The 12,969-nt window shown below is 55.3% G+C and overlaps 2 protein-coding genes across 6 annotated transcripts in view; both read right to left on the bottom strand.

The window, feature by feature from the left end:
* Slc44a4 (solute carrier family 44 member 4) overlaps positions 1-1,679 on the bottom strand; it is a 16,172-nt gene extending 14,493 nt beyond the window's left edge. The window contains exon 1 of the mRNA XM_021218192.2: positions 1,632-1,679. Within this exon, the coding sequence (XP_021073851.1) occupies positions 1,632-1,665 (34 nt within the window). The 5' untranslated portion in view covers positions 1,666-1,679. The remainder of the gene's footprint in view (positions 1-1,631) is intronic.
* Positions 1,680-2,102: 423 nt separating this feature from the next.
* The window catches only part of Ehmt2 (euchromatic histone lysine methyltransferase 2), a 17,984-nt gene continuing 7,117 nt past the window's right edge, over positions 2,103-12,969 (bottom strand). For 2 of the 5 annotated variants that reach the window (XM_021218380.2, XM_021218378.2), the window contains 21 exons: positions 11,065-11,202; positions 10,867-10,981; positions 10,612-10,713; positions 10,265-10,413; positions 10,025-10,168; positions 9,708-9,943; positions 9,437-9,619; positions 9,249-9,331; positions 8,853-8,959; positions 8,641-8,763; positions 8,433-8,534; positions 8,014-8,118; positions 7,734-7,888; positions 7,487-7,654; positions 5,107-5,251; positions 4,888-4,965; positions 4,467-4,582; positions 4,280-4,366; positions 3,511-3,589; positions 3,168-3,343; positions 2,103-2,515 (listed from right to left, as the gene is read on the bottom strand). In XM_021218380.2, the coding sequence (XP_021074039.1) occupies positions 2,335-2,515; positions 3,168-3,343; positions 3,511-3,589; positions 4,280-4,366; positions 4,467-4,582; positions 4,888-4,965; positions 5,107-5,251; positions 7,487-7,654; positions 7,734-7,888; positions 8,014-8,118; positions 8,433-8,534; positions 8,641-8,763; positions 8,853-8,959; positions 9,249-9,331; positions 9,437-9,619; positions 9,708-9,943; positions 10,025-10,168; positions 10,265-10,413; positions 10,612-10,713; positions 10,867-10,981; positions 11,065-11,202 (2,772 nt within the window). In that variant the 3' untranslated portion in view covers positions 2,103-2,334. Of the gene's footprint in view, positions 2,516-3,167; positions 3,344-3,510; positions 3,590-4,279; positions 4,367-4,466; positions 4,583-4,887; positions 4,966-5,106; positions 5,252-7,486; positions 7,655-7,733; positions 7,889-8,013; positions 8,119-8,432; positions 8,535-8,640; positions 8,764-8,852; positions 8,960-9,248; positions 9,362-9,436; positions 9,620-9,707; positions 9,944-10,024; positions 10,169-10,264; positions 10,414-10,611; positions 10,714-10,866; positions 10,982-11,064; positions 11,203-12,969 lie in introns of all 5 variants that reach the window. The other 3 variants (XM_021218382.2, XM_021218379.1, XM_029531232.1) reach the window with 2 other exon arrangements.

The raw sequence follows: 12,969 nt of genomic DNA, 5'->3' as shown, positions 1-12,969 counted from the left end.
TTTTTTTTTTTTTTTTTTTGAGACAGGGTTTCTTTGTAAAGTTTTAGCTTCTTGGAACTATCTCTGTAGCCCAGGCTGGCCTTGAACTCACAGAGTTCAAGAACTCACAGAGCCTGGCTCTGTCTCCCAGGTGTTGGGATTAAAGGCATGCGTCTCCAGGCCGCAGCCATTTGTTTTTAATTTTACTTTGTATTTCAGACAAGATCTTGCTGAGCTCTCCAAGCTGGACTTGAACTTGCTTCCGCCTCCTGATTGGTTTTTATAATCAGCTTCTGAAAGTGGTTCTTAAAGGTCTGGGACTTGGACCTCAAGGCTTCTCAGTAGTGTGTGGCCCAGGTTCTGGCTCGCAGACCCCAGTCCTATCTCTGTCCTACAGCCTGCCCAAGTCATCTCTGGACTATCCAGTTTGGGAGCCCCTCAGGGGACCATCGTCACTTATCTCAGCCCTCTGGCCCAAGGATATGACAAAGAAAGGATAGTCAAAGCTATGAAACCCCCGCAGGGCAATGGGAGCTCCGAAGACCCCCCACTCCGGCTACCACACGGCTCTGGGTGGCCAGCCAGATTGACACCTGAGCCGGCTGCTGTGGTTGTAGCCGCGTCCTGTTCCTGGTCCTCCTTGAGTACACAGGGGAGGGGGCGGGGCGGGGCCAGGCTGCCAGGGTCCTGGTGGACACTGAGGGACAGCTGAGGGCTGGGCTAGCCTAGGCTAGCCTGGGGCAGGTATCTTTTTGTGGGCATTCTGGACTCTGTCCCACCCGGGCTCACAGACACAGGGTCAATGATTGACCCAAGGCTGTTCCAGGAAGTTTTCTGTGGCGTGCTCTGGCCATTACTTGGTCTCCTAGGGGACACCAGCCCCACCTAGAGGAGGCCCAACCCTCAGCCCTCTCTCTTCCCGTCCAGTCTCATGCTTTTCAGGATCTGGGGGGAAAGACTTCCGCACTTCTTCCCAACTGAAACCTTAAGGCAGGCAGGTGTCAGTTGTCTCTCCCCCTCAGCCCTTAGGCCCACTCCTCACAGGAGCCCTCGCAGGCTCTCCACTTCACGGGAATCCTAGCAGGCTGACCACAGAAGTTTGGGGTTCCAGCCCCCTACTCCTCAAAGGACTTTATTAGCTCAGAGGCTCAGCTCCCCAACTCTTCACACAGACCCCAACAGGAGTCTCAGCTCCTGCTTCTTCACAGGGTGTGGGTTGACAGACCTCCTCCCCAGCAACCTGTGCTCCAAAGTCTAAAGCTCTCCCAGCTCACAGGAGCCCAGCCTCAACTCTCTCGGAGGTTCTACAGCGCAGGACACTGCTGGAGTCTAAGTCCAGAGCTTCGAGACCCTAACCTGCCTCCTAAGCACACAGGCTGCTAGGGCTCTGTCCTCCCCCCTCCTCTGGCCACACTGGGACGCCAGCCCCAACTCCTGCTCATCCAGATTCCATTTAGTATGCTAGACCTTTCCGGTGGCTCAGACCATCCTCCCAGGACCTGATTCTGTCTCTTTTCCTTGACTCCTGTTTTCCTGTAGCCGCTCCTCAGAGACCCAGGGCTCCAGTCCCTGTCAGGATCCAACCTCAGCCGCCATGGCTGCAGAGCCCGGCCACTTCTCTCCAGAGCCCAGGCCTCTGCCCCCAGCCTTACCGTGAGCCTCGTTCTCATTCTGCTTTCTCCCCATGGCTCAGTCTCCAGAGTGATTGGAGCCACGGAGACCTAGCCGCTCACCTGCCGCCTGCCCCGCCCTCCCCGCCCACACGTCACAGCCCCGCCCCTGCCTGTGGTCCTCTACAGTTCCTTTTTCAGATCTCAACTCTTGACCAGCCCAGGGGTACCGGGCCCAGAATTGGGCCCCAGGAGCTGCTTGTCGGGTCTGCCAGGGACCACAGCAGGAAGAAACCTGAGTACTTTGATAAGAAAACACTGCATAATTATTCAGAGTACTTCAACTGTGGCACACCCAAACCTCTCGGTTGTGATTTGCTTTTCCTTAAACCCCTGTGGCCAGCGGGTGCCCCACAGCTGCTCTCTTCCACCAGGTGGCAGCCCACAGCTTGCTTCCTACCCACCTGTCCCTTCAGCCCCACAGTTCTCATCGCCCTGAAACAATCACCAGAGTTTATTACCAAACCCAACATTTATTGAGAACACAGAAAATCAGCTGGCAGAGGCCCAACTTCAATCAGCTAAGTGAGGCCAGGTTCAATGGGGAAGGCCAGCCCTCAAGTCACTCGAACTCCCAGTGAGAAACCAGCTCTGGGAGAGGGGCCGTCGACCTTCCAGGCCTTAATGGGGTCTCTGATGGAGGAATGTCTGAAGGGCAGTGCCCCGGCCTGGATTTTAAGAGTCCTCAGGTGTTGATGGGGGGCAGGGAGCTGAGGTCAGGGAGCAGCTCCGGGTGGGGGTCCAGCCGGGCCAGGCGGCTCTGCTCCAGGGCGATGGCCTCCGCTGAATGCTTGCACTTCTCAGAGCCACACTGGCAGGTGAAATACTTGCTCTTGATGTCCCAGAATCGGTCACCGTAGTCAAAGCTGGCAGAGGAAACACAGGAGCTCTTGGCCCTTGGATCTAGATACTCCAAACCCATCTCAGAGGCACGGGAGCCCTCTCTTGAGGGATCCACCTCTTTACACCCAACCCCTCCTGCAGGTGGACTCCAGGTCCTTGTTGGCTCTGTTGACTCACACTCCCTGAGAACTGTCATAAATGCAGGCTTCTAGCCTTCCTGCCTTGTGACCAGACTCTCCTGCGGCTCTGTGGGAGGTGGGATGCAGGCTGCCCAGGGCCTGGTATACTAAACCACCCCAGTCCCCACCCACTTTCTTGTTTTTTGTTTAAGATAGGGTTTCTGTATATGGGCCTGGCTGTCCTAAACTCTGTAGATGGCGGAGGCTGACCTTGAATTTATGGTTACTTCTGCTTCAAGCTCTTTCAGACGCTGGCAGGACAGGCACGTGATACCAGGGCAGCCTGGACTTCTCTCGGTTTTTTTTTTTGTTTGTTTTGTTTTTTGACACAGGGTCTCACTCTGTAGCCCAGACTCTGTGATCCTCCTGCCTCAGCCTCCTGAGTGCTGTGATCAGGAATGTACGTCCCTACACCTGCCTTACAGTTTTAACAAGCCCTCCAAGGGACACTTAAGAACACCAAAGGCTGGTCAGTGCCCTCAGGCTGGCTCCTCACCCCAGCTCCTCCCCAGTCCGGATGTCCCTGGAGCTGAAGAAGGCGATGCGTGGGAACCGCAGGTCTTGGTGCAGCATGAAGACCCGGACAGGGATGATGTTGGGGTCACACAGGTGGTTAATGAAGCGGCTGATGTTGCCATAGTAACGGGCATCAATGCAGTAGACCTCACCATCCTGGGGGTGGGGACACAGTGTTCTTAATACCCATCCTCTACCCACTTGCCTGGCTAGTGTTCCTGCAGTGACACCCAGTCCCTCCACCCAGGCTTCCAGTCCCAGATGTCCCAGGTGGCTGCACAAAGTAGCCTTTGGTAGTTGAGGGCAGAGGTGCTGCATCCCACCTTGTTATCTAAATCGAAGAGGTAAGAGTCATCCTCTCTCACATCAGCCTCTGCGTCAGAAATCAGCTCTCCCACATACCTGGTGGACGGAAACTTCAGTTCTGCATGTGAGCAGGGCTCCCAGTCCCACCTCCCCTCTCAGTTCTCAGAGCCCAGGGGAGAGATGCAGGACACAGTCCAGCCACTAGGGGTCCCCTGTGCAGCTGTAACAGCAGGTGGACAGGCAGGTAGGGGGCTCCGTACGGGTAGGGGTTGGGAGGAAAGAGCCTGCAAGACCTGCACGGCATGGTGGGAGATGATGGGGGAGGGTGTGAGCCGGGGTTCTGGGGATTAGCATCCCTGGTGGCTGGCTGGGTGGAATGTTGCCAGGCTTAGACACGGGGAGGTGTGTGCACCAGGAACTATCAAACAGGTGGTAGGCCCTGTGCAGCTACATCAGCAATGAGAATGCCCATGTGGCTGGAAGAGGAACTGCCCAAGACAAGAGAAGTTGAGGGAACAGAGAAACTGGGAGGTCCTTGGAGAGGTGAAGGGGCTAATCTGCTCTAAAGGCCACAGAGAACCTAGGTGAGTCTAACGGCAGAGGGGAGGAAGTGCACAGGAAGAAGCTGTTCTCCACTTTACAGGTCCGTCTGCCACGGGCATGCTCCAGCTAGGCAGCGTGCAGGTAAAGGGGGGACATGATGTCTGGAAATACACTCGGTGGGCGAGTAGAGACGTATCCTGACATGGAGCTCTGGGGTCAGCCTCCGCCTCACAGTGAACTTACTCGCAGATGAACGTGCCCTGGGGGATGGTCTGCAAGGCTCGGACCCCCCAGCCCATCTTGGCAGTCCTGTAGAGCTGCAGCCGCACCCTAGAGGTGGAGAGGAAGTCACACTGAGTGTGGGACACCTGGGAGGGCCCTAGGGGAGGGGAGGCGGAGGCGAGGCAGGGTGCCGGGGCGCGCGCCTCACTTGATGCCGCTCTGCACCACGCGGTTCTTGCAGCTTCTCCAGCAGGAGCATGCCTGGTTACACTCAAAGATCAGGGGGGGCTCGATCTTGTTAAACTCCTGGAGCAGCCGCCCGTCCTGGGGTGCGGAGGGAGGGGACAGTGGTTTCTCTGTGGGGCCCATCTCAGCTGCCCAGGACCCAGAGGACTCCACAGGAAACTCCACTCTGACCCCAGCCCAGAGCAGGAGAGCAAGGTGTAGAGTCTGCAGGCTGAGGTCGGAGACCAGGAAGTGTGCAGGCGGGCACTAGAGTGCATTTGCATATACTCCAGCAGAGAGGCCCATTGCATTCCGGCAGGGCTTCCTGCCACACCCTGTGTCTCTTCCCCAACACAGCAGGGTCCTGGCTCTTTGGCAGGACCGGCCAGGTGAGGGTCACGCACCTTGTCATACCAGCATCGGATACTGAGCTGACCACACAGGCAATTGGAGCTGGAGCAGTCATCCACACACGTGCAGTGCTGCGGGAGAAGAGTCGGTGTGAGTGGGGTTCATGTTCCAGACAGTGAGTGGTGGTGGTCCCAGCGTGAGGGGGAGTCTTCATGCCCCCCATCCTGGTGTGGAGGTGCTCCCACAGCGTGGTGGGCGGGGCCATGCCTCACCTGCAGGTGGGTGATGTTGCGGTCGATGTTCATGGTGGATGTCTCGCAGTTCTCAGAGATGTACTTGTAGTCCTCCGGGCACGGCTCCCCATCCACGCCATTGACGCAGGGGATGGGTACATTCTCATAGCCACGGGCTACATCCCTACGCAAGGGGCAGATGAGGTTAAAGTGGGGGCCAGAGCATTGCTGAGGGGAGGAGTCCTTGATGTAAGGGTGATGGCACTTTTGATCCCAGCACATGCAGGGAGATGATCTTGAGAACAATCAAAGTAAGACACCATGGAGAACAATCTCGGCTAAGAAATAGTTATGTTCCAAGCAGTGAGTGGGTTATTTCTGTTTCTTGGTGAGAATGCAGACTGAGCCCAACAGCACTGTGCATGCGAGTCCAATAAATGCTCGCCCACCGAGCTGTGTTCCCAGCCCCGACCTTTTATCATTCCTTTGTGAGATATAGCATCATGTAAGCCCCCGCTGGCCCCAGACTGCAAGATAGCAGAGAATGACTTCAACAGTCTATTCTCCTGCCCTGGCTCCCGAGTGGTAGGGTCAGAGGCATATGTCACCACCCCAATGGACTCTGGACTTTAACACATCTGTATACAGAACACATCTGTATTACAAATGTACACATCTGATCATCTGAAAAAAAGCTTATCATTGTACATGTATGAATGTTTTGCCTGAACTTACGTGTCCCACACGCATGCTTGGTGCCCACAGAGGTCAGAAGAAGGCATGGATCTTCTGAAACTTAAGTTACTGTGAGCCACCATATGGGTGCTGGGAATTGAACCTGAGTCCTCTGCAACAGCAGCCAGTGTTTTAAACCAGTGAGCCATCTCTCCAGACCCTTTTTTCTTCTTGCCTTTTTTCTGAGACAGTCTCGTTCTGTAGCTCTGGCTATCTTGGCACTAAGCTCCACCTGTTATGGCTCCTGGGTGCTAACATTAAAGGTCACAGTCCTTTCTGGGCATAATGATGCACCCCTTTAATCCCAGCACTCAAGAGGCAGAAGCACAAGGATCTCTGAGGGTGTGAGGCCAGCCTGGTCTACACAGTGAGTTCCAGGACAGCCAGGGCTACACCAGAGAGACCATGTTTCAAAAAACAAAAAACCAAACCAAACCAACAACAAAAACACCTCCCTCAAAAGTTAACACTCCCAACCCCTCCCTCCCTCCCTCCTTTATTTTATTTTTATTTTTATTTTTATTTTTATTTTTTGGTTTTTCGAGACAGGGTTTCTCTGTGTAGCCCTGGCTGTTCTGGAACTTACTTTGTAGACCAGGCTGGCCTCGAACTCAGAAATCCGCCTGCCTCTGCCTCCCAAGTGTGCTGGGATTAAAGGCATGGGCCACCACTGCCCGGCAACCCACCTCCTTCCTTGAGACAGCACCTCACTGTGCAGCCCTAGAACCCAGAGATCAGCCTGCCTCTGCCTCCAGAATGGGATTAAAGGTCTACACCACTCTCCGCCTGGCCTGAGAAGCTTCACGTCTGTATGTGGTGTGCACAGGATATAATGTGGTAGAAAGCTCAGAGGGCAGTCCTTGGGAGGCAGCTCTCTCCTTCTGGTGGGTTCATGGCTTAAACTCTGCACACACTTTCAGCAGCTGGGCCGCCTCACACTAGCTTTGTGATTGTTTTTGTTTTGTTTATTTTTCCGTTTTTAAGGTCTGAGTCTCCTTATTGAGCCTCCAACATGCAGGCTCAAGAGGTAGGTCTTCCTCCTCGGCCTTCAGAATAGGTGACACCCAGCTCCTCTCTGAAATTCTGGGTATCTGTCTCAAACTTGAAGTCCCCCAGCCTCCGCCACCTCGAAGGCTTGGAAAACATGTCCTTTTCATTCTCTTGTCCTTTTTTGTTTGTTTTTTGTTTTCTGAGATAGGGTTTCTCTGTGAAAGCCCTGGCTGTCCTGGAACTCTGTAGACCAGAGGTCCTCGAACTCAGAAATCCACCTGCCTCTGCCTCCCAAGTGCTGGGATTAAAGGCGTGCACCACCACCGCCTGGATCCTCTTTCTTTTTTTTAAAGGTAAGGTCTCACTTACTATGTGGCCTTTGATGGCCTGGAACTTACTACATAGATACAAACCAGACTGTCCTCAAGTTCAAAACAATCAGCTGTCTGCCTCCTTCATGCTGCGATTACAGGTATGGGACACCACACCCTGCCCTCAGCTTTTTCAACCGTGTGTGTCATGAGGTGTGTTTGTAAGCCAGAGGACAATTTGGAGGAGTTGACTTTCTCCATGTGGGTCTAAGGACGGACCTCTGTTAGGCTTGGCTCCACCTCCCCTGGTGACTCTAGCAATTCTCGGGATGTCCTGTGTCTGGGAAGGGGCCTGGGACCGGCCACCGTGGGGCCGCACTCACCGGCAGATGATCTTCTCGGTGCGGACAGCCCGGTTCCCTACCCCGAGCCTAAGCTTTCGATTGAGCTGCAGTGCAAACCACACATCGGAGCGCTCTGGGGTCAGATCCCACGCCGTGTCCCCTTCTTTGTTCCGAAGCTCAGGGTTGGCTCCACGAGACAGGAACAACCTGAAGAGGGACAGAAGGACCAGGTCAGAGATTGGACAGTTGGGTGTGGGTGCCAGGGGTTGGGGAAGCTAGGGCTTACAGAACACAGTCATGGTAGCTCTCCCTGGCGGCTATGTGCAGGGGGGTGTCCCCATGGTAGTTGACAGCATGGAGGTCACACTGGGCATTCAGGAGGACCTCAGCGATGGCGGCACTCCCCGTGAAGGAGGCCCAGTGCAGGCAGATGTTTTCCTCCTGTGGAGGTGAGAGGCAGAGACTGGCTTGCAGGTGACACAATCCTTGAACTGAGCCCCCACTCTGCATAGGGGTCCCGCTTCTACCCGCCCCAAGTTCTCTGAGCCCCCTTGAGTGTCCCTCACATTGTCAGTAAGGGTGACGTCGGCACCCCGGGTCAGCAGCATACGAATCACGTCGATGTGCTTGTGCTCAGCTGCCCAGATGATGGGCGTCCAGCCCCCACTGTCCTGAGGGAAGGAAGGAGGAAGGGAATGAGGGCCCAGACTTGCTGGCCAGAAAATAGGAGCTTGGGGCACTTCTGGAAACAGCCAAAGCCAGAGAATGGGTACCCACAGATGCACCCCTGACCCCCCATGCTCACAGGGAGCCTCACTGGACACACTCAAGAGATAAGAGAAGGGGCTCGAGTTTCATGAACCAAACTAATGAGGGAACCAACGTGGGCAGAGGGTCAGGTCAGCTGAGGAAGAAGCGGGGACTGATGCCCAAGGGACAGCCAGTCAAGGAATCTGTGTACGGGAGGGGAAGCCAGGTTACTAACCTGGGCATTAACGTCCACCCGCCCTGTGCTCAGGAGCAGGCTGACCATTTCCAAGTTCCCAATTTTGGCTGCATGATGTAGACAGGTGGAGCCATCCTCTTCCTGAGGGAAACACGAGCCAGTGAACCCTTCATCTAGCACCCCGTGCCCAGGTATCCTTTCTTCCTCCCACCACCCGGCCCTGCCACTCTCCAGCGCCATCCCGCACCTTGCTGTAGACACAGCCACCTAACTGCACCATGTAGCGTGCCACCTCCAGGTGGTTGTTCACCACGGCCTCCATCAGTGGTGTGCGTTGTTGCTTATCTACGGCATTGATGTTGGCTCCTGCCTGTGAGGAGAGTGTGAAGGCTGGAGCTAGGGAGAGGAGATGCTGGGGAGGGGTTGGACAGTGGGGCAGAAAGGGTCGTGAGGACTCACCTGCAGCAGCACATGACAGATTTCTACTGACCCCTTCTGGGCGGCCGCGTGCAGGGGCGTGCGCTTGCTCTGCTGGTCGCTCTGGAAGTTGGGGTCCAGGTTGTCTACTACAGGCAGAGACAAGACAAGAGGTAAGAGGGCTGGGGGTGGGACAGCCCTGTATCAAGGGAGGCTTCCCAGGACTCCCCACTAGGTAAGCTGTTCCGGCCCCTCAGTACTGCCCCTCACTAGAGGAGCACTCAGCCTCTGGGCCAGGAAAGCTTATAAGTTATACACTGGAACAGTGCCTATCACCAACAGGTTACCACCACTGCCACCACCGAGGGTCACGTGACCTTCCCTTCTATGCAAGGCCCTCGGGGTCCTTAGTTCCGCACGGTGGGATCAGACACTCACATAGCATAAGGATCACCTTCTGCAGTTCCCCCTGCTTCACTGACAGGTAGAGCTGCCGTGGGTGGAATCGCAGCTTCTTCCGCCTGTCAGGGGACGGAGGGGGAGAAGGTGGGCTGCTCAGATTTAAGTACCAACAGCAACACCTGCGTTTCTGGCCCAGTCACACCCTGAAAACAGCACAAACTCACCTCTCAGACTCCTGGATGACCAAGGCTTTTTCCAGGGCTTCTCTGCCCGGCCCTGGGGGCAGACCCACAGCTGAGAGGCAGCCCCCATTAGGCAGAGTCAGCGAAGGCCCTGAGCTGTCAATAGTGTCAGCCAGGGGATCACAGGGCGGGCGCCGCGGCTCTCCATGACCTCGCATCCGGGCACTGTGGAAGAAGGTTCTGAGGTCTGGGGGCAAGGGAGATGAGATGGGTAACCGGGAGGTGGTGGTGGTGGTGGCAGAGAGGCCAATACCTGGGCTGGGAAGTATCCGCTCGCCCTGGGGCATCGTGTGCCAGGGGTGGCGGAGCAGGAGCTGCGGTGCCAACTGGGGGTGTTCCCCCATCGCCCCGAGGAATGGTCACCTCCTGGGCCTCTGAAGCATCCTCTCCACAGTGGGGACAGAAGACCATCCCATTGAGCTGGGATACGCAGGCCTTATGGAAGCGGTGAGCTACACGGAAGTCGGGGTGGCATTCCAGGAAGGTGCCCTGGGGAAGGGAGAGGCGGCAGTCAGCCCCTGAGCTCTCCCATGCTGGCCAGACCACCCATTCACCCCAATGGTCACTCACCGCTGTGCAGAAGTAGCCGCAGCCCGGGCAGCAATGGTGCTTGACCATGCGGGCTCGATGGGCCTCACACAGCACCATCAGCGCCACACGGCTAGACGGCCGCATGGTCTCCCGCTTAAGGATGGCAGCATTGCAGCCCAGCAGCTAGGGGTGAAGGAAGGAAGGTGGGGGCAGGAGGGTGAGGCCAGGGCCCAGGCTAGCTCACCCTGGGCCCCCTAAGCCAGCAGCACCCAGACCCACCTCTCCGTCCACACTCTCTGTGGCCATGCACTTGTGCCCTGCTCTCTCGCTGATGCGGTCAATCTTGGGAGCCTCCATGCGGCAGCTGCAGAGGGGCAGCTCCTCAAACCCACGCTCCGTCTCCAGCGACGACGTGTCATTGGAGACCCCTTAGACAGGAAGAGACAGAGACGATGGAGGCCTTGCCCCTCGCCCACCGGGAGGGTCCCCTCCTTTCCACCCAGCCACCCCATCACGTTCTAGAACCCCAAAGCCTGGCATGGATACCCCAGCTCTGGCAGGGTTTCCCTCCACCCCCATGGGCACCCCCTGGTGGCTCCCTGTCCCGGCAGTTGGCAATTAATTACCAGCGTGGTTGGGGGAGAGGGTCCCCTCGCTGGGCAGCTCCAGGGACCCCAGAGGAACCTCCATGTACTCACTGGGCCCCGAGGAACCCACACCATTCACTCCTGACACAGAGACAGAGAGAGTGAGAGTGGGGGCTCGCGGGTCCTGGGCGCGTGCGCACATGCGGTCTACACAGTGAACATGCACGAGCATCCGAGTGTGTACTGCTCTCTGGGGCCGGAGGAGGGGACCCAAGAGCAGAGGTGCCGGCTTACCTCTAGGCTCTTTGGCCCTCGGAGGCTCTCGTTTCCGCCGTTTTCTAGATGGCTTCACCCACGGGCTGTCTTTCCGCCATTTCTTCTTGGCCTTGCGTCGGCCGCTAGAGCCGCTCTGTGGAAGAGGAAGTCGAGAGCTCTGCTCCTGGCTCAGAATAGCTCCCCCACTCCTCCAGGGAGGCTGGTCTCTGCTCTTACCCTGTCTGACTGATTGCCTGACTCCTCGTCCTCCTCTTCTTCCTCCTCTTCTTCCTCCTCCTCCTCCTCTTCTTCTTCTTCCTCCTCTTCCTCCTCCTCCTCTTCACTCAACTGTTCCGCTAGAGCTTCGACTTCAGACTGAAAGAGAAAAATCAGGCTGGGTAACCAGCGAACGGCAGCTCTCTCGGTGATTCCTGAGGTCCCGTATCATCACCACCCCCACCGGGGAAAGCTCCCGGTGGTGGATGTGGGCAGGAGGCAGGAAAGGATGGACAGAGACAGAGGCACAGAATGCCACACAGCAGTGAAAAGGGCTAGTCTTAGGGAACACGCAGACAAGACGACCCATGGGAACAAAACCACTTCACGCAAAGCTAACGAAGTGCTCTCTAACGAAGGGATCATGCTGCCATCACCGGAAACCACAGGCCCAATGTCCAAGTTTTCTTTTTGTTTGTTTGTTTGGAGACAGGGCCTCACTAGGTAGTCCTGGCCACTACCTGGAATTCACGGAGATCCTACGCCTCTGCCTCTGGAGTGTGTCAACACTGACCAGTTCAAGAACTGACCAAACACCCTACACAGCTTCCAATGACAGGCAATAGGAAGGAGGCACCTGCAATCACACAAAAAAATCAAAAACAAAAAACAGAAGAAGCACCAGAGATGGCAGCACATGCCTGTAGCCCAAACATATGGGAGACAGAAGCAAGAAGATCAGCTCAGGAGCTGGGGCTGGAGAGATGGCTCAGTGGGTAAGAGCACTGATCACTCTTCAGAAGGTCCCGAGTTCAAATCCCAGGCACCGCATGGTTGCGCACAAGCATCTGTAATGAGATCTGACTCCCTAGACAGCTATAGCGTACTTATTTATAATAAAAAATAAATCTTAAAAAAAAAAAAAAAAAAGATGCTGTTGCTCTTGCAAAGGACCTGAATCCTAGCACCCGAATGGTGGCTCGCAACTGTCTATAACTCTGGTCCCAGAGCATCAGTGTCTTTCTGACTTCCAAGTGCTAGAGGCAAATGGATGATACAATATACATGGGGGAAAAACACCCATATACATTAAAACGCAACCCAGAAGCTCAGGGTTAGCCCCGCCTATGTAGCAAGTTTGAGGACAGCCTGGGTTACATGGCTGCACCCCCCTCCCTGCTGACAAACAGCAGGAGGCACTCGAAGGGAATCTCACTTCTAGAACTACGAACACCTTAATCAGCTCATAAGCAAATGAGGAGGAAGAGGCAGGTGATGTAGAAGTTCAAGCCTAGGCTAGAAAGTGAGACTTGGGCTGGCGAGATGGCTCAGCGGGTAAGAGCATTGACTGCTCTTCTGAAGGTCCTGAGTTCAAATCCCAGCAACCAACCATATGGTGGCTCACAACCATCTGTAATGAGATCTGACACCCTCTTCTGGTGTGTCTGAAGTCAGCTACAGTGTACTTATGTATAATAATAAATAAATCTTTGGGTCAGAATGATCAGCGACTGAGCGAGCGGGGTTCACCAGAGCGAGCAGAGGTCCCAAAATTCAATTCCTAACAACCACATGAAGGCTCACAACTACCTGTACAGCTACATTGTACTCATATACATAAAATAAATAAATAAATATATCTTTAAAAAAATAAAGTGAGACTCTGTCTCAAGCCCCACCCTCTTTTAGAAAAAGCATGCCTTTAATCCCAGCCACTCAGGAGGCTGAGGCAAACAGACTACAGGAGTGGGTTAAGGCCGGGCTACTCCCAGGCAACTTGGTAGAGAACAAGATCTGAAATTATTTAAGTAGCAGCTCAGTGCTTGCTCGCCCTGCTAGGCCTTGAGTCCTTGAATCCCTAAATCAGCAAAAATAAAGCACAGGCCTGTTGCAATGCACTTGTAGAGCCCCAGGCTCAACCTTAAA

The sequence above is a fragment of the Mus pahari genome, chromosome 18, assembly GCF_900095145.1.
Source record: "Mus pahari chromosome 18, PAHARI_EIJ_v1.1, whole genome shotgun sequence".
NCBI lineage: Eukaryota > Metazoa > Chordata > Mammalia > Rodentia > Muridae > Mus > Mus pahari.
The sequence above is the reverse complement of the archived record's forward strand: the minus strand, read 5'-3'. Positions and strand labels throughout refer to the sequence as shown.